The sequence below is a fragment of the Capronia epimyces genome (assembly GCF_000585565.1).
Source record: "Capronia epimyces CBS 606.96 chromosome Unknown aczIQ-supercont1.9, whole genome shotgun sequence".
NCBI lineage: Eukaryota > Fungi > Ascomycota > Eurotiomycetes > Chaetothyriales > Herpotrichiellaceae > Capronia > Capronia epimyces.
Window position 1 is genome coordinate 518685 of NW_006912912.1, and position 21084 is coordinate 539768.

The 21084-nt window shown below is 52.2% G+C and overlaps 8 protein-coding genes across 8 annotated transcripts; 3 read left to right on the forward strand and 5 right to left on the reverse strand.

Annotated features, from left to right (window-relative positions):
• Positions 1-70: 70 nt before the first annotated feature.
• On the reverse strand, positions 71-1093 carry A1O3_09175 (uncharacterized protein; the record flags this gene model as incomplete). The annotated part of the gene is made up of 2 exons (XM_007739271.1): positions 71-755; positions 831-1093. The coding sequence occupies 2 exons, from the start codon at positions 1091-1093 to the stop codon at positions 71-73; spliced, it is 948 nt and encodes a 315-aa protein (XP_007737461.1).
• A 915-nt stretch (positions 1094-2008) lies between these two features.
• A1O3_09176 (uncharacterized protein) lies at positions 2009-2575 on the reverse strand (the record flags this gene model as incomplete). Its single annotated transcript, XM_007739272.1, has 1 exon — positions 2009-2575. The coding sequence occupies one exon, from the start codon at positions 2573-2575 to the stop codon at positions 2009-2011; it is 567 nt and encodes a 188-aa protein (XP_007737462.1).
• Positions 2576-2922: 347 nt separating this feature from the next.
• Positions 2923-4338, forward strand: A1O3_09177 (uncharacterized protein; the record flags this gene model as incomplete). Its single annotated transcript, XM_007739273.1, has 3 exons — positions 2923-2971; positions 3034-3164; positions 3304-4338. 3 exons carry the CDS (start codon positions 2923-2925, stop codon positions 4336-4338), a joined length of 1215 nt encoding a protein of 404 aa, XP_007737463.1.
• Positions 4339-4893: 555 nt separating this feature from the next.
• On the reverse strand, positions 4894-5915 carry A1O3_09178 (maintenance-ploidy protein MOB1 (MPS1 binder 1); the record flags this gene model as incomplete). Its single annotated transcript, XM_007739274.1, has 3 exons — positions 4894-5278; positions 5338-5431; positions 5510-5915. 3 exons carry the CDS (start codon positions 5913-5915, stop codon positions 4894-4896), a joined length of 885 nt encoding a protein of 294 aa, XP_007737464.1.
• Positions 5916-6724: 809 nt separating this feature from the next.
• Positions 6725-8527, reverse strand: A1O3_09179 (malate dehydrogenase (oxaloacetate-decarboxylating)(NADP+); the record flags this gene model as incomplete). Its single annotated transcript, XM_007739275.1, has 1 exon — positions 6725-8527. One exon carries the CDS (start codon positions 8525-8527, stop codon positions 6725-6727), a length of 1803 nt encoding a protein of 600 aa, XP_007737465.1.
• Positions 8528-11498: 2971 nt separating this feature from the next.
• On the forward strand, positions 11499-13449 carry A1O3_09180 (uncharacterized protein; the record flags this gene model as incomplete). Its single annotated transcript, XM_007739276.1, has 3 exons — positions 11499-12010; positions 12068-12475; positions 12534-13449. The coding sequence occupies 3 exons, from the start codon at positions 11499-11501 to the stop codon at positions 13447-13449; spliced, it is 1836 nt and encodes a 611-aa protein (XP_007737466.1).
• Positions 13450-14113: 664 nt separating this feature from the next.
• A1O3_09181 (uncharacterized protein) lies at positions 14114-16348 on the forward strand (the record flags this gene model as incomplete). Its single annotated transcript, XM_007739277.1, has 1 exon — positions 14114-16348. The coding sequence occupies one exon, from the start codon at positions 14114-14116 to the stop codon at positions 16346-16348; it is 2235 nt and encodes a 744-aa protein (XP_007737467.1).
• Positions 16349-18872: 2524 nt separating this feature from the next.
• Positions 18873-20399, reverse strand: A1O3_09183 (mannan polymerase II complex MNN10 subunit; the record flags this gene model as incomplete). The annotated part of the gene is made up of 3 exons (XM_007739278.1): positions 18873-19582; positions 19627-19920; positions 19970-20399. 3 exons carry the CDS (start codon positions 20397-20399, stop codon positions 18873-18875), a joined length of 1434 nt encoding a protein of 477 aa, XP_007737468.1.
• Positions 20400-21084: the final 685 nt, after the last annotated feature.

Sequence of the window (21084 nt, forward strand, 5' to 3'; positions counted from 1 at the left end):
AAATTGTGTGTTGGTGAAGCGGCATCGAGGGCATGAGCCTATCAAGACAAAAGCCGCGTCCAGGTGGTAGTTACTCATGAGACCTCTCAATCATAGCCAGCGCCTTCCGATAAACCTCCTGTGTCTTCTTCTCGGTTGGGGAACCCTCTTTGGCACTCTTGTCGAATGCGTGCGCCTCCCTTTCCACCGACAAGAATTCCGCATCCCGATGCCCCGACTCACGCAATCGATCTATCATAATCCTTCCAGCCTCGTGTAGACTATCAGCCGTCCCACAAGCAAGAAAAACATGCTTTGGCCACCTGTCGAGCGGAGCATTCGCCGGCGACAGCCGCGGATCGGCCCTGTCCTGGTTGGGCAGGACATAGCACCTATAAAAGAACCGCCTCAACCATGCCGGCAGCACCGTACCGGCGTCGTAGCTCTTCTCATTGGGTGCGGGATAGACGCTCGTCAAGTCTGTGTTGCCGTAGAATGAGGCCAAGCCCACGATGGAGCCAGGAGGCGAGGTGACGGCTAATGCCATGGCAAGGTTTGCGCCGGCACTGAAGCCGCCGATGGTGAGACGGGAAACATCGAAGTCCGAGGAGTGGTTTTGGATATATGAGAGAACATCTTGGGCATCATAATAAGCGGCAGGGAACGGGTGTTCGGGCGCTTTGCGGTAGTCGGCATCGAAGACCACGACGCCGGTGGAGGCGAGGTCGCTGCAGAAGTCGACATCGCTGCCCAGGGAAGGAATGATGAAACCGGATCTGGAGGATCAGCGGTGCTGACATTGAAATCCTGCCTGTCGAGGCCTGCTCGCGGGGAGGGCTCGTATCACTTACCCATGGAAATTGAGATGCGTATACCTTTTGGCATCTTTAGGCTGGTTGGCCTTTTCGTATATATCCACCGCTATCGTCCGGCCGTTCTCCCGTGACGGGACCTGGATGCGTTTCCGCGTGACACCTCTGGTCTCCAGTACGTCTAAGCTCTTCCTTTTTTTTGTCCAGTCGAGTATCATTGCGGGAAGCCGTAGCGACCATGCAGCAACTAGCAGCAGGTAATATTGTAGTCCGAACGGATGCAATGTGATAGAGTCCGCCATCTTGACTGGTACGGAGCCAGCTTCGTGCGCTTGTCCAGCCGAAAGAGACAGAGGTGGTGTAAACGTCGATACTTGGATAAAGCATCCAAAATCTGGGAAGATGGCGGCGTCGGGATAATAAACCCAAAAAGTCGTATCCGTAGGCTACACTGGTATACGCGAAAATGATGACATTCTGATCTCATTTCAGCGGTGACCCACCATACGTTCGCTATATCTTGAGACACTTTTATAGGCACTTGAGCGCCATATTCTGCGGATTAGGCATTTTTCACAGTTCTAAAACTTCTGGGCGATGCTCGCCATATTACTGGATCTGGTAACCAGGTAACCATTACATGTATTATGTGTCGGGGGTATATAACCCGTCCATTCTCAGCTATATTAATTGTGCCTGGGATGTGTAGCATATAGGAGAATAACGACGGATCTTGTTCCGGTCGCCGGTTTATCAAATGGCAGGCAGAAGTCCAAAGCGATCATCAGTCGTCTTCAGAGAACAATGGTGAACCCTAGGGCCTAGATTGGAGCTACGACATGCCAAACCGAGTGAGCCCGGGTGCAGTCATGCCTTGCCACTACTCGCCGCTATTTAGACTCTCTCGCCGGTCAAGATCAATAGTCGCCCATGAGACTGTTGGGTCCAATCCTGCAGTCGCATAGCCACCGTTAGCTTTGAATCGACCATGTAGGCCGATTGAAGGCTCGTAACGAAACGCAAGCACAACGGGGACAAGACGGGAAGATTGGACTTCCAAATGTTTGTACATTGACCATAAAACAAAGTCATAGAACGACCTGGCCATGCCGAATATCTGAGAACCCAGTGCAGGTCGCCAATAATTGAACGCCACATGCTATGCTTTCTTGTACATGAGGCACTCTGATACAGCCAATTCCGAAAGTCTGGCCAGCTTATTTCTTTCCTCCCTTTTTCGGCTCCGACGTCTGACTGTCCTGTTGGGCATTTTCTTGACCAAAAGAGCTGATCAGATCTAGTAGATTCATATCATCTTCTTCAAACGTGTTCTGCTCGTCTTCAAATTTCGGTTCCTCGAGGCTTTTGGACCTCGTTGCTGTTGAGGAAGCTGGGACACTCGACGCATTATTACTCTCCGTGTCAACTTCTTTCTTTCCGTCTTTCGCGGTGTCGAAGCCTGTACCAAATCTTGCTCGAAATCCAGCCAATCTTCCGGCTTCGTCATCTTCGACATTCAGCAGTTCTTTCGATGATGGATTCCACAAGGGCGAATTTCTTGTATCTCGTGTTGACCTGTAGACCGGGACTGGAGAGGTAGTGCGCAGTGTGAAAGCACTTCCATCGGAAAGCGTCACCAACTGAGTGAAAGTATACGGACGCTTAGGCCTCCGCAAAAGACGGGCATGTCGACACGATTGGCAGATATATGTTGTCGTTGTTGTCGAGGTCGGTAAACTGGGTAAATGGGTTGGTCTGAGAACGGGGCGAAGTGCAGAAGCCATTGGTGCTCAGGTCACCGGTTGACGGTCGAGGTTCCAATCGCAGCAATATGTTATGCTTTGGGGTAATGTCAAGGGCGAGAATCTGAACAGCCTGACTTCTGGTTGAGGGTCAATGAGCTTTGGTGCTGTGGAAAACTTTCCTTGAGAATAATACCAGGTACTACTAGCAACTCCGTACACACATCGCGAGCAGCCGCTTGCCAAGACCAAAAGTACGCTTCCACTCCTCGCGCGCGCAGCCAGTGCGGCTTCCGGCTGCAGTGGGTGTTCTCACCTTCACCGATATCCAACTCATCTGAAACCTCCTTGATTGCTCTATGTTGTAGCCTCCGTATCTTTAGGCAGTCATGTCCAATGCAAAGACCGCCGTCAGTTTTGATGCGATAATCCAGGCCGGTAAGTGCTTCCACAGGTTCAGTTCACCCTCACCGCAAATGCCGACTGACCTAGAAGTCTAGACCGACAGAAGAGAAAGAATGAAGCTCTGGCAAAAGAGATCTTCGGAAGAACCAAACAGAACAAAGATGATTCCAGAAGCACAAGTAAAAGCTCGTCTCGGACCCCAGATCTTGCAAGTCGGATTACAAAGGTATAACACTACAAGCCCCGAACAGCCCGATCCCGCTCCGCCTCCACCCTGCCCCCGTCTGCGGGCGAGAGCAGAGACTACAGTCGTTTGTGCGAATGCACTCCTAAGGATTTGTCACTGATACAATATCTCAATACAGCGATCATCCTCTGCTGCGAGCACGAACACGAACTCTGCGAGGAAAAACCCGTTTACACCAACCCGGCCTTCGTCAACCGCGTCTCAGAACAATGCGCGCTCCGCTCGTCTCACCTCCGCCCTAGAGTCTTCGCAAGCCAATGTTGTCCCTTCATCCCGTCGACTGCAAGGCCAGGGTTTAAGCATAAAAGGCAAAGCAGGTCCGTTCGTGGTCGAAGCCAGCAACTTTGCCCCGGGGACTACGGCTGCGGATATTGAGTCAGCTCTGCAGAGTGACACTCTGGATGACAATGGGATCAGTGGGATGATATCATGTCGCATCGTGTCGAATGGTCCCACAGTGGTCGCAGAGATGGCCTTTGCCGAGAAATCTATCGCAGATAAGGTCATATCAACGTATCACAATCAGCGGGCAGACGGAAGAATTCTACAGCTTTTCCTGAAGCGCTCAGGTGGTGGTCCCAGTACCGCACCGAGGCCTCACTCGGATCTCGACTCAAACCCCGGAGCTGTGACCTCAGAGATGCCGGCTCCAATTGTCAATAACAATGCGATGGAGGACATCGAGATGGAGAGCGAGCCACCCGCGACTTACAACGAACGAGATCAACGAACCGGGGAGCCTCGGAAACCGGAGTCCAATGGTCAGGATGAAAGATATGGGGTTGGAGGAACCCAAGTCTCTGTTTCCCTCGATGACCAGAGCAGCAGAAGAGACGCCAAGCGTCGAGACCGAGACCGTATTGATGAGCGCGAACGTGGCCAGGACCGCGAGAGAGACAGGGATCGCTACGACCGCCGCGATGATCGAGGTTCGAGTTCATACCGGCGTGACGACAGACCGGCCGCCTACAATTCACGATTCTCACACTATGGTAACGGGGTTGGCGGTGGGCCTCGTGGACGTGGGTCCTTCGGGCGACCAGACTCGTTCCCTCGTGGAGGGGGGCGGACATACAACGACGACACCATGCGTGGCGGATGGAGGGGTGGAGGGCCCGCCGCCTTTGGCGGCGGTTATAGGAGAGGATACTAGTGGTAGTCCAACCCTGATCTATGTGGCTCAGTGGCGCGACTCGTTGTCCTGGCTGCCTTCTCATGTCACCACCACGAGATAGAAAGACTACTGGTTGGGTGGGCTGTTGGGCTTTTTGACTGTCGTTGTGCCGCCGCGGAACCATTTCGATACATGTACTACAACAAGATGGGCGACGGGTTTGAGGATGGCGCTTTTGCCGCGATTCGAGGTGCGGCGTCAACTAGATGTAGTTGTAATACCAAGGAAGATTGTCTCGAAGACAAGAACTGCAGATTCAACCTCATCAGCGCAAGATTCCATACTTGTATTTCTAGAATTCCAATGTGAACATAGAGTTGCGCTCCACATTCGCGCCCTTTCGTTTCGAACGCCGTTCGTGGTACTCCGTCTAGCACGCGTGCTCGTGGCCTCTCGAGTATCATCCATGGTCCTAATCCCCGTCCGTTTCCCTCGCCCACCCCAACGCCGTGACAGTCGTAGGTGTCCGGGCCCAGCAGGCCAGATCCTAGGTCATTATCCAGCATATCCGCATAACTGTGCCTCCAATGACAATCAATCACTCTGCAACATGCTATCGACCAAATCCCCAAGCGGGCCCCAGTAATCCTTGCCGCCACCTTTCTCCAAGCCATGCTCGTCGATGAAAAGGACATAGTGTTTGAAGCTGGTATTCAAATGAGGCTCGAGGCCCAAATGCACAATAACCTGATAATGGTGGCAGTAGATATGGGCGTAGACACGGTACAGGCGTTTAAAAAGCTGGCGAACTGTGGAAGGAAAATGTTTGGGGAAGGGGACGCCGATGCGCGAGGGGAAAGTCGACTCGTTGTCGATGTTCGATTGCACCCAGGTCATCAGGTGTTCGATGTACTCTGGTGCAGGCATCTTTGTGGGCTTGGGGTATCCTGTTGCGGCGTCCTGCCACAGGTATTCAAACCTACAAGAGTCAGTCTAGGAAGGTCCAAAACCGCGGAGTTCCGTTCCGGGGCTGCGTACTCATCAGTTGCCTTCATTTCTGGACATGATTGTGGAGAGCAGAACTCCGTGATAGAGCCGTAGAGGAGATTGATCTGGTTGTAGAAGTCGACAACTATTTCGCATCGCAATTGTCAGCTTTATGTCCTGCGTGTACATCTTGCAACATTCTCTGCTTAACCATGTAACGCACCATTGACTGCAAGCCACTCATTCAGATCCTCGCCCTCAGGCAGTTTCACGGCCTTTCTCAGACTCCCGCTTCCAAGAGTAGCCTCGGCGAACTGGCGTAGCTGGTAGCTTGTGGTGCCCTTGTTTGTGCGTTGCGGCTTGAACTGGCCTCGGGTGCGGGCGTTACTAGAGGGCGAAAGTTGGTTAATAAGAGGAGTAGGAGCAGGAGAACTCAATCCGAGACGCAGGAGTTGTGCGGCACGAGAAGGACTGGCGGGTGAGCAAGTGACAGAATCGGTATGGACATGGTCATCGCCATTGTCATGAAAGGTGTAGGAATTGATCGTGACGCATGAGGATGATTGTTTGAGTGTGAGATGTGGAGAGAGAGGCTGTGGAGAGGGAGAGGAATTGAGAAACTCGTACATGGTGGTCAGTAACGAGGCCATTGGGAGGAGGTAACTCGACTGTAAGCGACGAGGTAGAGATGTGATCGGATCGAATCTGTTGTATGTCCTGAGCTGCGGTGCATTCCTGGTGTTGGTCAAAGTGCCACACAAGTGAAGGAAACATTGCCCGTTTCTACGGCCACCGCGGGAGGGACGCTCACTCACCTTCGCCTTGAGTGATTGACAATAGTACAGAGTGAGTCGTCGGTCGGTCGAGACGGAGAGTGAGTGACGCTCAGGAAGATGAAGTCAGAAGGCAACTAACAGAGGTCGACCAAGGTCTCTTCTGCGTGCATGCGCAACTCCGTCTGAAGACGCAGTTGTGGAACTGGGGATTATCGTGCTTCGACAGGGAACTGGGAGGGCTCGTTGTTGCATAGGCCCGGACTAGGAGGTCCATGGCTCCGCGACTAAGCCTTACCCAGTCCTCATCCCTGTCGGAAACCGTCTTGGCCTGTTGCCCGGCAACCTGTAGCGTCCTCCTTCGACAGCCTCGTCCCGTTCGCCACTAATTACTAGTATTCTTACAGAGTACTGGCCTGTTGCGGTTCAAGATAATCCATATTATTTCCATTTACCTGATATTTTCCTCACCCACTCATGAGCCAATTAGCCCTAGCATTCCAAAGCTACAGGGGTACGTAACGTGCCCGAGAGCCTCGCGGGAGTGCAACCTGCACCCAACCATATTTTGTCCAGTTGCCCCAGTGTCCCTACGCAACAGAGACGTTTGTCCCTAGGTATCTCAATAAACCAACGACGATTTTGGGTCAAAGATGGCCAAGCCGTCACAATTTCGGAGAAGCTGCCAGGTCATCGACAAGTTCACGGATTTCGTTCTCGATCTCTTTGGTCTCTTGGTGAGGATCATACATCTTATCCTTGATCCAAGCTTCCAGGCTTTCATCATTCATTTCGCGAAGATGATGCAATCTGTCAACATTGTCCTTTTGGGCCGCGCGGATGACATGCAGAGCAACACGCGCACTGACATCCCGAATGCGGGCGATACAAGGATAAAAGAGAGAGATTTGCTTCTCCTCTTCCGTGATCATGGTAGGCAGTGCTTCGCCCGAGGCATAGATCATGTTAGGCGTCACTTGGACCGCCTTCGAAAGAATGGTTCCCAGACCGATACCTGGGAAGACATACATGTTGTTCCCCTGACCTGGATGGTAGATCTTGTCCTTGTAGGCGTACGGCTGGAAGGGGGAACCTGACGCAAACAAGGCCCGGCCGTCAGTATGGGTGATTGCTTCTTCGAAGGTGCATTCGGATTTAGAAGACGGGTTGGAGAGGGCGAAGATGATCGGTCGCTCGTTCCATGTGGCCATCTTCTGGAGGATGTCTGGAGTGAAGGCCCCTCCAATGGTGCTCAGACCCATGAGGATGGTGGGCTTGACATACTCAATGACCTCGTCCAGAGTTTGGAACTGTTGCCCATTGTTGTCGGTCCGTGAGAAGTAAGTTTTGTGTTCGGCGAGTTTGTCACCCCGGTCCTGAGTAACAAGTCCCTTGCTGTCCACAAGCCAGAAACGCGATTTTGCTTCTTCTTCTGTCATACCTTCGTGTATGAAGTAGTCCACGATCTGTTTGGCCACACCCACCCCGGCCGAACCTGCACCAAGGAAGACGGCACGGTGATCTCTAGTCGCGACTCCAGATTGTTTCACGGCCCCAATGATACCTCCCATGATGACCGCCCCGGTGCCTTGGATGTCATCGTTGAACATGGCATAATCTTGACGATAGCGTTCTAGAGAGGGAAACGGATTCTTCCAATCCTCAAACTGAATGACGATGTCGGGCCAGCGCTCCTTCAACGCAGCCATGAGTTCATCGAGGAACTCCCGCTCCTCCTCCGGCGTCACCTTGTCTCGGTGGCTGCCCATGTAGAGCGGATCCGCCTGCAGAGCTTTGTTGCTTGTGCCCAAATCCACTGTCAGCGGCAGGGTAACCTCTGGCCGGATCCCAGCGCAGCCGGTATACAGAGCAAGCTTGCCGATCGGGATACCCATGCCGCCAACACCGAGATCTCCTAGGCCTAGGATCCGAGAGCCGTCGGTCACGACAGTGATCTCCACGTTGCCTTGTGGCCAATTTTGAATGATACCAGAAAGATGGCCTCTGTCCTCGAAACTCAGGTACATGCCCTCCGGCTGTTGGTAAATCTCCGACCATCTCTGGCAGGCTTCGCCAACCGTGGGGGTGTACACCAGCGGAGTCAACTCCGTAAAATGATCTGTGAGCAACCGGTAGAACAGGTGGACATTGTTGTACCTCAAGGTGCTCAAATACAAGAATTTTTCAATGGGTGTCGTCTTCAAGGCCAGCTGAGCCAGACATCTCGTCTTCTGCACTTCATAGCTCTCTGCGCGCGGAGGAGTCAGACCGTACGTCTGGAGGTACTTGCGGGCTGTTATCGAGAGGGAGGTGTCAAAATGTGCCGCTCGGTTGGGAACATGGGCTGTGGCGCGTGTGTGCTTTAGTCGATGCTTATGAGACGGAGGGGAAGTGTGAGGCGTCGAGGTCGCCAGCAGACTGCCAACCTGCTGGCCAATTGGGGCCTGTGTGGCAGTAAAAGTGCTCATACTTGCAGACTGAACGAGGCGGACGAGGTTGACGAGACAGCTGGACCACGGTCGGGGTTGTCTGGTGACTTTGTAGAGCATTCGGAATGGGAGGGAGGGTAGCTCGGCTGCCGTGACTGGCCCTCGGACCGGGCACCGACAGTATGGGGACTATGTTGGGTACTCGGTGGTCTCCCTGTGGAACGGACGAGAAAGGGTGAATGTATCCGTACACAGGCGAGCAGTCATGCGCATGCCCGGCCAGAGTCAAATTATGGGTGAAACCGGGAGGGAAACGATGAAAGTGTCCTAGGAGTGCGCACATGAAGACGATACAATAAATAATGGCGGCGGATAAGGCATACAGACGCCCTTTGACCGATGACGGAGTGGGAACTCACCAGGTCAGACGAAGGAGGGCATGGACGCCCAGGGGGAGCATTCAGGGCCTTAGGGGCCTGTCGCATCATTATTGATGAGTCTCCTATACGAAGAGCGTGTGTCTTCAGCTGGGATTCAACTTTTTTTTCACTTTCGTGAGAGTCATCCTATTCGGAAGATGATGCATGCCAGCGCAGCAACCAGCCAATGGCCTGGCGCTGTTTTCGGAGCTCATCCAAAGGTTGGGGAGCTGGGAAGCGAAGGGGTACTACTAGTCGGGATGCCAGACGTCCGTCCAGTCCAAAAGTAGCACATGGGCTCATCCGGAGTATGTGACACAGGGAGACACTCCTCCTATGATGATGAACTGTGTCAGCCACTAATTACTGTCACCGTTATAGCAGGATCATCGGAGCCCGACCGTCGAGCTCCTACTCCTGCGTGTGCAGCAACCCAGTCCGCAACGATGAAGAACGAGCCATAATTACTGCTTCTCCGCCTGACTGTACAACAGGGCTGCCTCGGCTTCGCTCGTTCTAAATCTCACAGCAACAACCTATATCCGTACCCCGTACGGATACAAAATAATGAGTCACCATCCGATATCCACCGTCGTCGGCTCCTTTCCCGAGACATAACCGTCGGATACCGAAATTCGAGCTTGCGGAAAGGACCGTCAGGAAGGCCTAGGCGACGCATCTAGACCTCATCTTCCACCACGCGATTCTCCCAGATGATGAGGCCTGGGCAGTGGATTTGATAATAATGGGGAGGTGAAGTCCCCGAATTGTCCTCGTTCAAGTTGGAGAGTGGTCGGCCACCCCACAGTTCCCGTTCATCTTCCCCAGTCCCAAAAGTACACTGTATACCAGATTCTGCATCTTCTTTCGCGACATGCTCACTCATGCAGGAGTTCGGGAAATCATGGAGCTGAAGGGAAGCTGGGCATGCGGAGGAGCAGGATCATAAAAACAAGGTAAACCGACGGCCAGGTCACGTGGGCGCTCACCCGACCTACGCCGCTTTAGAACCACCGCTCAACCCTCACCTTCTCTCTGTACGGACTCCGTACCTACCTACCTACTTATTGGAACCTTTTTATAACCCTGCCCTGTCACGGGTTTGACTCACGTACCTGCGCATGCGCCCCTCGAGGATATCTCTTGCGCGTAGCCCTTCGAACGTACTACAATCTCAATCACAAACGACCTACTTCGTCCACATTCGATCCTACGTATCGCACTGTAGATCCTTGATATGAATCCCCCTGGCGACGATGACTTTGGCTTATCTATTCGTACGTACTATATCTCTATTGATCTTGTCTATTCCTAGCCTACTTACACTTTGCGCCGGATCATGACCTCTTTACAATCTATTTCTATTTCTAGACCTGGGCACTGCACCGTTGACCTAACCCCCTGAGAAGCCGGTTTGAGCCGTGGCTATACAGGCCTGAGCGCTGCTTGATAAACCCTCATCTATGCCTTTGAGCAGCTTTGAGTATCTATTCACTGACCTACTAGTGATACCACCTTATTGATCGCTAGAATCGAAGGGTGTTTATTACACTCCACCTCGCCCGGCCGTCTCCCGGATCCCAGAACGTTAATCACTTTGTGGACATTCTCCTTGCTAAGGTTCTCTGCTCACACCACGCATACTGCATATCTATGTCCCGGAGAATAAGTTGGAGGATCTACGGCCAAGGAACAGCTTTGGCTTATCTTGCTTGGTTGTGGAGACATATAAACATACCCTTGTTCAAGAGAAGGACTGACTTAGACGGACCAAAAAGTCATGTAACGTTGAGGAGATTCGTAGGTGTTAGGTGACAGTCGGCGACCTCCCCCCTCTCCCGTCCTTATCTCACCCTGGCGATCAGCACTGAGCAGTACAGAGCCCATACAACCACTGCAATTAGGACCACGGACCGTACCTACATGTAGTAAGCGGGATAACCCTGCCGCTGCTGCTCACTGGCATCATGATTGGCACGATTGTGGCTGAAGCTTATCAACTTCCCGCCCGGGACTGATTCGTGCTTGGCGTGTGGCGTGTCCGGGGTGAAGGTCGTCTACTACTAACCAGTGTCGTGTTAGTTTACCATTCTAGCATACCTTCATCTTACCTAGCAGTCCATTCAACTCACAGAAGAGTGAACCTATTGCTTCAAGCGATGTGCGATGAAACAGTTGCATTTTCACATCTGCCTTATCTGTTCGCTAGAATGGAAGCGAGCGAGCCTTCATCGCTCATCCCATGGACCCCAATTGATCACCCCGCCAATAACAGCAGAGAATATGGCTATACTTGTGCGGCGCAAGTAAAGCTATCAAGACCCAAGAGAAGCAAGAAGTACGAGATACCACTAACTCCGCCTGGGCAATATCCAGCGGCTACCAATGGCTATATCGCCACTGCCCGGATGGCTCGTTTGTCCATCCTATGTTACATCGTGAGGCGCGACAGCTGGGATATGAGATAGACAGCTCCGTTCGTGTGGCTACTTATTAGTAGTCCCTTGGTCCTCGGACGACCCTGCTTTCCTCACAGCGCACGACTTCGTTTCCGTGTTTCTCTCATTCACACACTCCACTGTCTTTCAGCCATGGAGCATATCGCCCCAATAGCACGTCCAGCGCCAGAGCATGCTGTGCTGACCGAGCAGCAGATGCGGAAGCAGCCATCTGTCTCGCCCAGTGAGAAGCCGCAGGTCAAGGAGCGCGTATGGGGTTTCGCCGCTCGTACCGATAGCACCGTGACCTACGAAGAATTCGTCTACTGGGCCAAGATTGAACGTGAGATGGAGATTGAAGAGAACAAAGTGTTCCAGGCTGAGCACGGCTCTCCCCTTCGTACCTCGATCAAGAACACATTTTCGAAGGCTGGCCGAGAGAAGGCGAAGGCAGCTAAAGAGGCTAGACTCCAGACCCTGGCACAGCTTCACGAGAAGCAGCCGGGCGTTGTTGACAATGCTGTTGACAATGGTCAGCCTGCCGAGTCTTCGCTCAAGGTCTCAGACGCGGAATGGCGTAATGCTGCTCGTGCACTCCGAACTGCCAGCTGGGGCCAGATGTTCTTCCTCATCACCACTGACATTCTCGGTTGGTCAGGTGCACCGTAAGAACTCCCTGAGACGCAGATACAATACAGATCGTGGCTGACAGTTCAATACAGGTTCGTCTTTGCCAGCGTGGGCTACGGCACTGGTGTGGCTCTCTACCTCATCTTCGGCATCTTCGCTGCCTGGGGCGGCTGGGTTATCTGGAAAACTTTCATCGATCTCGACTCATCTCGCTACCCGATGCAGAGTTTTGGTGATCCATTTTTGCGCCTCTTCGGCGTATATTGGCGCCATTTCATCAACATCGCACAATCGCTCCAGCAATTCTTCACCGTAGCCATCTTGATCTTCAGCAAGGCTTTGAACATTGAGCAGATCGCACACTCGAGCGTTTGCTTCGTAGGTATGATGGTTGTCATCATGGTGGTCGGAATGCTTGGAGGATTTATTCGAAGCTTGAGGAAGATTGGATGGATTTCGAATGCTGCCGTGTGGATGAACATTGTGAACTTCATCATCTGGTTAGTTTTCTTCCTCGAGCCGCGCGTTGGCATGTCTTGCTGACCATGGTTGCAACAGTATGGTGGCTGCTGCACACTTTGCGCCTTACTACCCAGCAATTACGAGGTCTACACTGATCCAGACCATCGAGCCCATCAAAGTCTTTGCTGGCATTCCACCAGATCAGTACCAACAGCAGTCTCCAGGTTTTGCGGCAACATTCAATGCCGTCAACACCATGGTCTATGCTTATGCTGGCGCTCTGCTCTTCGTCGCCTTCCTCGCGGAAATGAGACATCCGCTAGACTTCTGGAAGGGCATGCTTTTGGCCCAGGCCTTCATTTGCATCGTCTACATGTTCTTTGGTGTTTTCGTCTACTCCTTCTACGGCCAATATTCTGCCAACAACATCGTGAACGTTGTCAATCCATATGGCCTACAGACTGCCGGCAACGTTCTCAGACTTCTCTCCGGTTGGATTGCAATCATCATGTACTTCAACATCGGCATGAAGACGGTGTACCTTGAAGTTTTCCAGTCCATCTTCAAATTCCCCTCGATTGTTGAAAAGAAGGGCAAGATACTCTGGTACACCTTGGGACCATGCTATTGGATTCTCGCATTTATCGTTGCCGGGGCCGTACCCAACCTCAACGGCATTACCAGCCTGGTCGGCGCCGTCTTCATGATGAATTTCACATACACCTTCCCCGGCATGATGTACATGAGCACCATCATCCACAAGGCTGCCGAACTCCCCGGTGAAGGCTTCAACCCGACCACACGCGAGACAATCAGGCACGACGACGGCCTGAAGCGATGGATCAGAGGCTACAAGAAGACTTGGTTCAGAAGCACTATTGCACTGATCTACATTCTTCTTGGCCTTGCATGCTGTGGAATGGGTACCTGGGCCGCCATTGAGGGTTTGATTGATGTTTTCGGCCCTGGCGGAACCGTCGCCGTCAGCTTCGGATGCCCTGTGCCTGTGTAGTTTGATTGCAATGACAACCGACAAGAATGACAGAGGTCAATCAGCCAGTTGTAACAAACCAACACAACGTACTTTGCGTTTGAGAAATGTGGCCGCACGACATAAATCAGTAAGCAACGTGGACTTCCTATTTGTTTACAGAAGACTTGACATGGAACGACGGACGGAGTTCATGAAATAGACTGTGGGATGTAATCGATAGATAGCATCTACCTAGTAAATCGAGAAGGAGAAGCCAACAGCCTTTTGCAGAACCAAAGTGCTCAATTCATTCGATTCGACCGAAGTCCAACACCTCGAAAGTGACCGTTCAATTCGTTCGGGTGAGGTAGACGCGAAGTTGCCGGGTCCTTTGGCCGCCCCGCCCCCCCTGGCGGGTGAGTACTCCGTACTCCGTACCCGGCTCCTAAGGCTAAGGGGCTTAGGGCGGCATCACCTCGTCCCAGAGGGGGGTTAGGCAGTGTGACGGTCATTATGACGTTTCAGGTTACTTAGGAAGCGTCACGATCCTGCACTCCGCAGCCACAGCTGCAACCGCAGTCGCCCAACTTCGCCTGCATTTCTTTCAAAGCTACCTAGTATGGCTGCCTGTGATCGTCGGCAACAATCAGCACATCATTAGTGTTGTTGACTGGCCATATCGCTCTTGTCGCTGTCTATGACCATGTCCTTTCTCTCGTCGTGCTGCGGCTTTGGCCGCAAGCGAGGTGCTGAAGATACCACGCCCCTCCTCCCTCGCTATGAAGACGACACTGCACGTGAAAGGGCCCTCCACCAGAAGCTGCATACTTACCAGATGCTAAGGGCCCTTTCCAAAGCGTACATGCCCTCGAACGAGCAGACCATTGTCAATCTGCGTACCTTGCTTGCCTCAGACGTCCTCAATCCCAACAACAAGGAGCTCAGTCAGTCGGGCCGGCTCTTGGTTCGAAACTGTCGTGCATGGTTGAAGATTTTCATCGAACTTCTCCATCATAAGAATGCCGAAGATCAGATTCAAGATTTCATCTGGAACCTCACCAAATCCCGAGTGTCCCTCGATATCAACGACATTTCCCATTCAGCTAGCCAGGCCAAATCTCGAGCTGAGGCCCAGGCCGCCTACCAAAGTTTCCGGACTGTCGGAAGTCTCCTGCTTGCAAATGCGGACTTCAGACTCTTTGTCAACGATGTTGCTACAATAGGACGACAAGTTCTGGCAGACACGGCCTTTTCCCTGTCATCGGCAGCACATGAGACGGGCAAACAACTCGAACTCTCCGAACAGGAACAAAGTGCCGTGGCGAAGCCTGAGGCCGATGAAGGCACTCTGCCCTCCAAAGACGAGCTGGAACAAAATGCGGAAGAAACGACCAAAGTGATCGGCTCCCAGGTAGCCAAAGTCGGCATTGATTCTTTCGAGAGTGCAAAGGAAAATTTCTCCGGTTCACAACGCGAGACTCTACTTCATCGGATCAAGCAGGCCGTTCTCAACCTGAGGGGTCGCACAGACTACAACGACTCCGTGTCTACGTTGGCAAAGTTGATCAAGAGATATGCTGTAGCGTATTCCCGTGTTGCAGATGCCGCTCTCGCAACCGCCCAAGACGATATCGAGACCAATCCAGCTTTGGATCGTGCAGTCCGCAACTTCTGGGAGTTCCTCGGCAGCTTCGGTGATCGAGAAGCATGGGAGCAACTGGAACAAGATTTCAACAAGCTCCTCAGCCACGCTCAGTCCGACCCTCAATTTGAGACGTTCATGGTAGACGTCGGCAACACGGTCCAACACATGTTCACGGACCCAGAGTTTTTCGACGACGCGGATAAGAAGATCGAAGAGCTGAAAGAGAAATCCTCCAAACTGGGCAATGACTCGGACTTCCGCACCGACTTTGACCAGTTGCTCCGCCAAGCTCAGGTCACAATCAACTCGATGATGGAAGATAAGGATGTTAATGGTCTGATATTGACAACCCGGCGAATCTATGAAATTGTGTCTCCAACAAGCAAGATCATCAATCCGGACCTCATCACCGACGCCATCCATATCTTTCTCCCACTGCTGATTCGCAATGTGCAATACATACCCATCCCTCGGGTGGAAGTCTCCGTGCCAGAGATGGACCTTCTCCTCGAAAACCTTGTCCTGGAACCTGGCCGGAACGTGAACTCGACCTCTTTCCTTCCATATCGCTTGGCGGTTTCGACCAAGAACGACCTGGAAATCCGCAAAGCGCATTCTCGGAAAACGGTCTCGAAAACTAAATCTCTCGTGACCATCACCATCAATGGTCTCAGTGTTGCCGCCCAAGATCTTGGCTTCTGGATTCGGGGCCACGCGGGCCTGGTGCATTTTGCGGATGAAGGCATTGCGAGTTTCTACCTGGATGAGCGCGGCATCGATATTACCCTGGATCTTGAGATTGGACGCGAGAAGCTCGAACAGATTCTGACCCTCCGGGGGGTGAAGGTGCATATCCACAAACTCGACTACAAATTGCGCAAGTCCAAACTCTCTTGGCTCGGCTGGCTGTTCAAGCCTTTGTTGAAACATCTGGTCCGCCGGTCCCTTGAGAAGGCGCTCGCCGAAAACATTGTCAACGCCCTGCGAGCAGCAAACCGCGAGTTGGTGTTTGCTCGAGAACGCCTCCGGGCTACGCGCATCGCTGATCCGCAAGACGTGGTGACATTCTTGAAAGCAGTCATGGCGCGACTGACGCCTGAGGAAGACCCGGATCTCTACACTCGAGTGGGTGTGGATGCTCCCAAACGGGGTGTCTTCAAAGGCGTGTATACGCCTGGAAGCATTGTGAAGCTCTGGCATGAGGAGGCTCTCAGGGCAGAGGAGGCGGTGCAAGATGGAGAGGAGACGGGAGGAGGTTGGAGAAACGACATTTTCGATGTGCCTGTGTATTGAATGTTGCAAAGGCGGGAGGAAGCCTCTCTCAGGTGTTATGGCATTCAGGATGGTACCGCTGACGAAGCAACGATGAAAGCAGAAGGGGAGTTCGGTTGGTAATTCCACAATCATTCGAAAAGTACTCCGTAATGAGCAATCAGTTGTGGTGTTTGGGGGTACAGCAGCTTGTAACTCTTAGCTCGGTTGAGAGCGTGATGAACCTTATGTAGCAGAATCCAAGCGTCCTGGGAACAAGTCGGGCTTTGATTGTGCATTTTTTTGTACCTATATCGGTACACGATGAGCGAGATGTACGGAGTATGGATGTTGTTTCTTGTTTCTTGTTTTTTGTTTCTCCGCTGCCGGCTTTGTTTATTCCCCGGTTTTTTTCTTTCGTGAAACATTGGTTCTGGATCGGGCCGGGCCGGGCCCAAGTCATCAACCTCCTGACCTGGCGATCCTTGAGGCATCAGTGATACCACTAATCAATGCTGTCTGCCGTGGCATGCCCTTTTTTCAACATAATATCATCAATGCAGTGGTTATTCGGCGTGCCTTCAGTGTGGTGCACCGGCAGTGGTGGTTTAGACGTGGTTTTTGAAAAGCCATTCAGAATCGCAATCCTGCTAATTATTAGATCCTGTCGACGTCCGGGATTGGGTGCGGCTGTTGGCGTCGAACTCGGCCACTCTACTCCGTATGCTTGCTTTATATCCCACAAGAACAGAATTGTCTTCCGCAATCGGCCATAGGATCGAGAAAGCAGCGCTTCCCGTTCGCTCAGCGGTACTTAAGCTCGATGCCGGCTAGTCAGTACTGAAGTGGGTGACCATTTGGGAATCCTGGCTGCTGATTGTTTTTGCTTATGTATGTACGGATACAATAGAGGGGTGGGTGCCCAGGGGACATGGCCTTTGCAAGGCCGTTCCGTTCGCCTGTATCCGTCTACTTTGTACTAGTACAGCGTTTGTCTTGTCTTTTTCTTACATGGAAAAGTCCAAGTTTGCGAAACAGCATCTTGTCTTGGTTTTTTATTGCATGGAAAAGTCCAAGTTTGCGGAACAGCACGGCCGAGACGAGAGAAGAGACGTGAAAGACGAGGGTGACAAATATTATTCCGCACCGGTATTGGAACTGGAACTGGATCTGGGATACCTATCGATCGATCGTGGGGATTTGGGACTCGGGAAGATCTTGGTCACTGCCTCAGACCTCACGCTCACTCATGGTTGAGCATTGAGCAGCACAGCTCACGTCACTACCTTACATAGGTATGTATACAGATCCGTATATCCGGCATGCTCGGCACGCATTGGATATATCATACCTTATGTATGTGTAGGTACTCGTAGGTACAGTAGGTACTACTAGGAGGCCATGATGGAATGAGAAAAGGAATAGGAAAAGGATGACTTTTACAGAGTAGAGCAGAGCAGAGCAGAACAAAGGCGAGTACGGAGGACGTAGGACGGAGGACGTGCTCCTCTTTTCCTGCCTGTCATTCATTCCTTCATTCATCCATGGTCGCGTCGCCCCGGGTCCGAGCTTCACTCATCCACTGCTACTGCCACTGCCGGTTGCCGGTACTCGTACGGGGTGCGGAGGACTAGCTTCAGGTACCTGCCTAAACGAGGATGAGATCGAGATCGGCAGGGTCCAAGACCGGGCTAGGGCTTAGGGGCTTGGGCCTTTTTAACTACAGTATCCGTAACATATTATATCCGTACTCCGTACTGGCCTCTAGGTACCTACGGAGTACATACCTAGTGCACTACTGGCCCTCCCGTTATTACCACCACCACCCCTTCGACTTCGCGCGCACATTGGCAAAGACACTCGGTGAAGCTCGGAAGCCAGCTGCAGCTGCAGCTGCGGGTTTACGTCTCACGCGAGACTACGTAGATTCTATGAGCGTCGGCGTCGGCGTCGTCTTCTCAAAGCGTCAGACTCTTGAACCTAAACGTTTAGAGGCGGAATCTCTATCTCTCGCCTGCCTCCGTCTCGTCTGTCTGTCTGTCTATCTGTCTATCTGTCTATCTATCTATCTGTCCGTTAGATTGTCATGCTGGTGTGCATGCGAAACTTTCTCCCGCAAAGTAGACACCGCACCCGACTGCCGCGGTTGCGTTTCAGCAATGATATAGTATGGTGTTCGCAAATTCTATTTCTTTCGACCAAGGCGTCCCCCAACTAGGTATACATTTGCAGAAAACACCCGTAATTACAATGGCTCCATCCTGTCTTTTGAGCGAGGTCTGATGGGGAAAAACATCCACCCCCATGCTCGGCCGCTGCTCAAAGCTCGAATCCTTGTATGATCATTCCGTCCCAAGAATGATGTGGTGATAGTTCATCATCCCATAACTCCCCAGGCTGATGCTGTGAAAACGCGTGGCGTGGTTCCTTGGTAAATCATGCCTCTTTCTTTTGGTCTCGTGTCGTTCTCGGGCTTTCGCTCTTGACCGAGCTGGACCTTGACCATACCCTAAGAGGTCGACTCGCGCCTTCAAACTTCTTCTCTCGTCCATAGGCTTGCTTTGCCTCATCCTTTCTTGCTCCAGGTCACTTTTCTCTTAACACTTGCCCACGTCTCACTGCAAGAGTCCTTGAACTTTTCCCACAAAGATCGATTCAACTTGTTGCTGAGCTCTCGGTACATGTACATTTCACCCCAGCAGTCTCGACCCCATTCACAGCCGGCCATGTTGACCAGAAAATCGCGATCTTCCTCTTTATAATGAAAGCGTGGGTCCAAAACTGTCTTTCCCTCCTCGACAGGCTGACCCTCTTTTGGCTCAACGGCACAGGCTCCGGGAGGGAAGGAATTGATTTTTCGTTGGTCAATGAACGCAAAGTGCGTCCTCATATAAGGCTGGGAGGAATATAGATGCTCCAGGGCGTCTTGCTCCTTGTGTTCCCACTCCATGTGTTTCTGTTCGTATAGAACAGGATCCCACCACATGTCCAGCAAACGGTCGGTAAAGGGTGATCGTCGTAGAAAGAAAGATCCCAGGTTGAACCCACCGCAGTCCTGGGGGATGATTATGTCGATAGAGGACGTCTGATTGTCACCTGTGGCTGATCGTGCCACAGGATCAAGAAATTTTGTTTCGGGGGGATGCGTGATGTTGAGTGGGTTGTAGACATTGATATCACGGTAGACAGTGTTGGCCAGGTCGTTGAAGATGTGCGACTGCAGCGATATCGATGGCTCCATAATAAAGGTGGTCAAGTCAAGCCACCAGAACCTGTCTCGGCGTGTCAGTCATTGTTCACAATCCGACACAAGGGGACACCATACCATTCGGCCTTGGGATATCTAGCCATGGCATTTCGCACGAGGTCAACTTTCTCCCAGCTCTCCCTCCATTCATGTGCGTATCTCTTTTTGGTACTCATGTCTGTGACTTCAAGCTGGTATCCCCATCGGTCGGCGTATCTCTGTTTGTTCTTAATGCTGTCCCGCTCGATCGCCCATTCTCTAGGACCTTTCCACTCCATCACACCACCTCCTTCATTTGCTCCCAGGACGATGACAAACTTGCTCCCGCCGCCGAGATGAGAATTGCCGCGGATCCTAGTCATGACACCTGCGTGACAGTCAGTCCTGGCATTTGTGAGGCTCTATTCAACACTTACTCATCTGGGACATAATGACCGTGGTTAAAGTCACAACGGACAGTATTATAAACAGAAATTTGAACTTGCGCAGAACATTTCCAGCAAATGTTTTGACCTTCGACAAAGTGCCGCCACCTCTTGGATACCACCTACTCCGACCCAACTTCTCTGGGTCTTTCCAATTGGCCGACAATGGCGTGTAAGGACTGAAAATCGGGAGTGTCGAGGAGATTTTCCGCCTGGATCGTTGGAAAAAGCCCTCATTCTTGGTTTGTATGCTTGGGTAGCCTCTGACTTGGGCACTTCTGGCCTTTGCCGCTGCCCACTGATCCTCATTACTGCTGTAGAGATTTGTTCCAGTGTACAAGCCGTTGGGTGTCGAGCTGCCATCATTTGGACCTTGTGCTGTCCACCCTGCACCAGGCAGTGGTGATGGTGTCCGGGACATGGCCGGATAGGGGACGGGGATGAGGTTTTGGATAGGGAGCGCAGCGAAACGATCATATGATCAGACAATAGCTGAGTGACCGTCACAAGGCTAGACTGCCATCAGGGCTGCGTGAGAGGAAAACAGCGTCGATGGTCAAGGAATTGGCGTGAGTTGAGCTTGGGGGACGGAGGATGTCAAGGGTAGAATTTCGGGCTGATCGGAGTGTCGCGATCGTGTGTGCATGAGGTTCAAAATGACAACGTATCAAGACAACATAGGGTGGCACAGCTGACGGCTGCATTCAGAGGCCAGTGGTGCAGTCCGAACAGGAAGGGGAGAGAAAGGTCGGCGGAGGGCATTGGAATTCCAATTCAGTGGTTGCAGGCGATGTTCGACATGATTATCATATGGACAAGTCGGAGCAGCAGCAGCACAGGCCGCACACACCATGTCGCTAACTAAGGCCTAAGCAAGCCCAACTATTCGGCTGTACGGAGAACTGACAGCCTGTAATACCCGCCTAGACTTGCCCGGTAGGTGCCCGGTGTCTGCGTTAGATGTTCCTGGCTGAAGAGGCTTCCGTCGTCTTTACTAAATAAATATTAATCTGCCCCCCGGGATGGCCGCAGGCGGAACCAGGCATCTTGCAGCCTTGGTCACGGAACGACTGACTTTGACATATCTCAGCCATGCCTCAACTTCA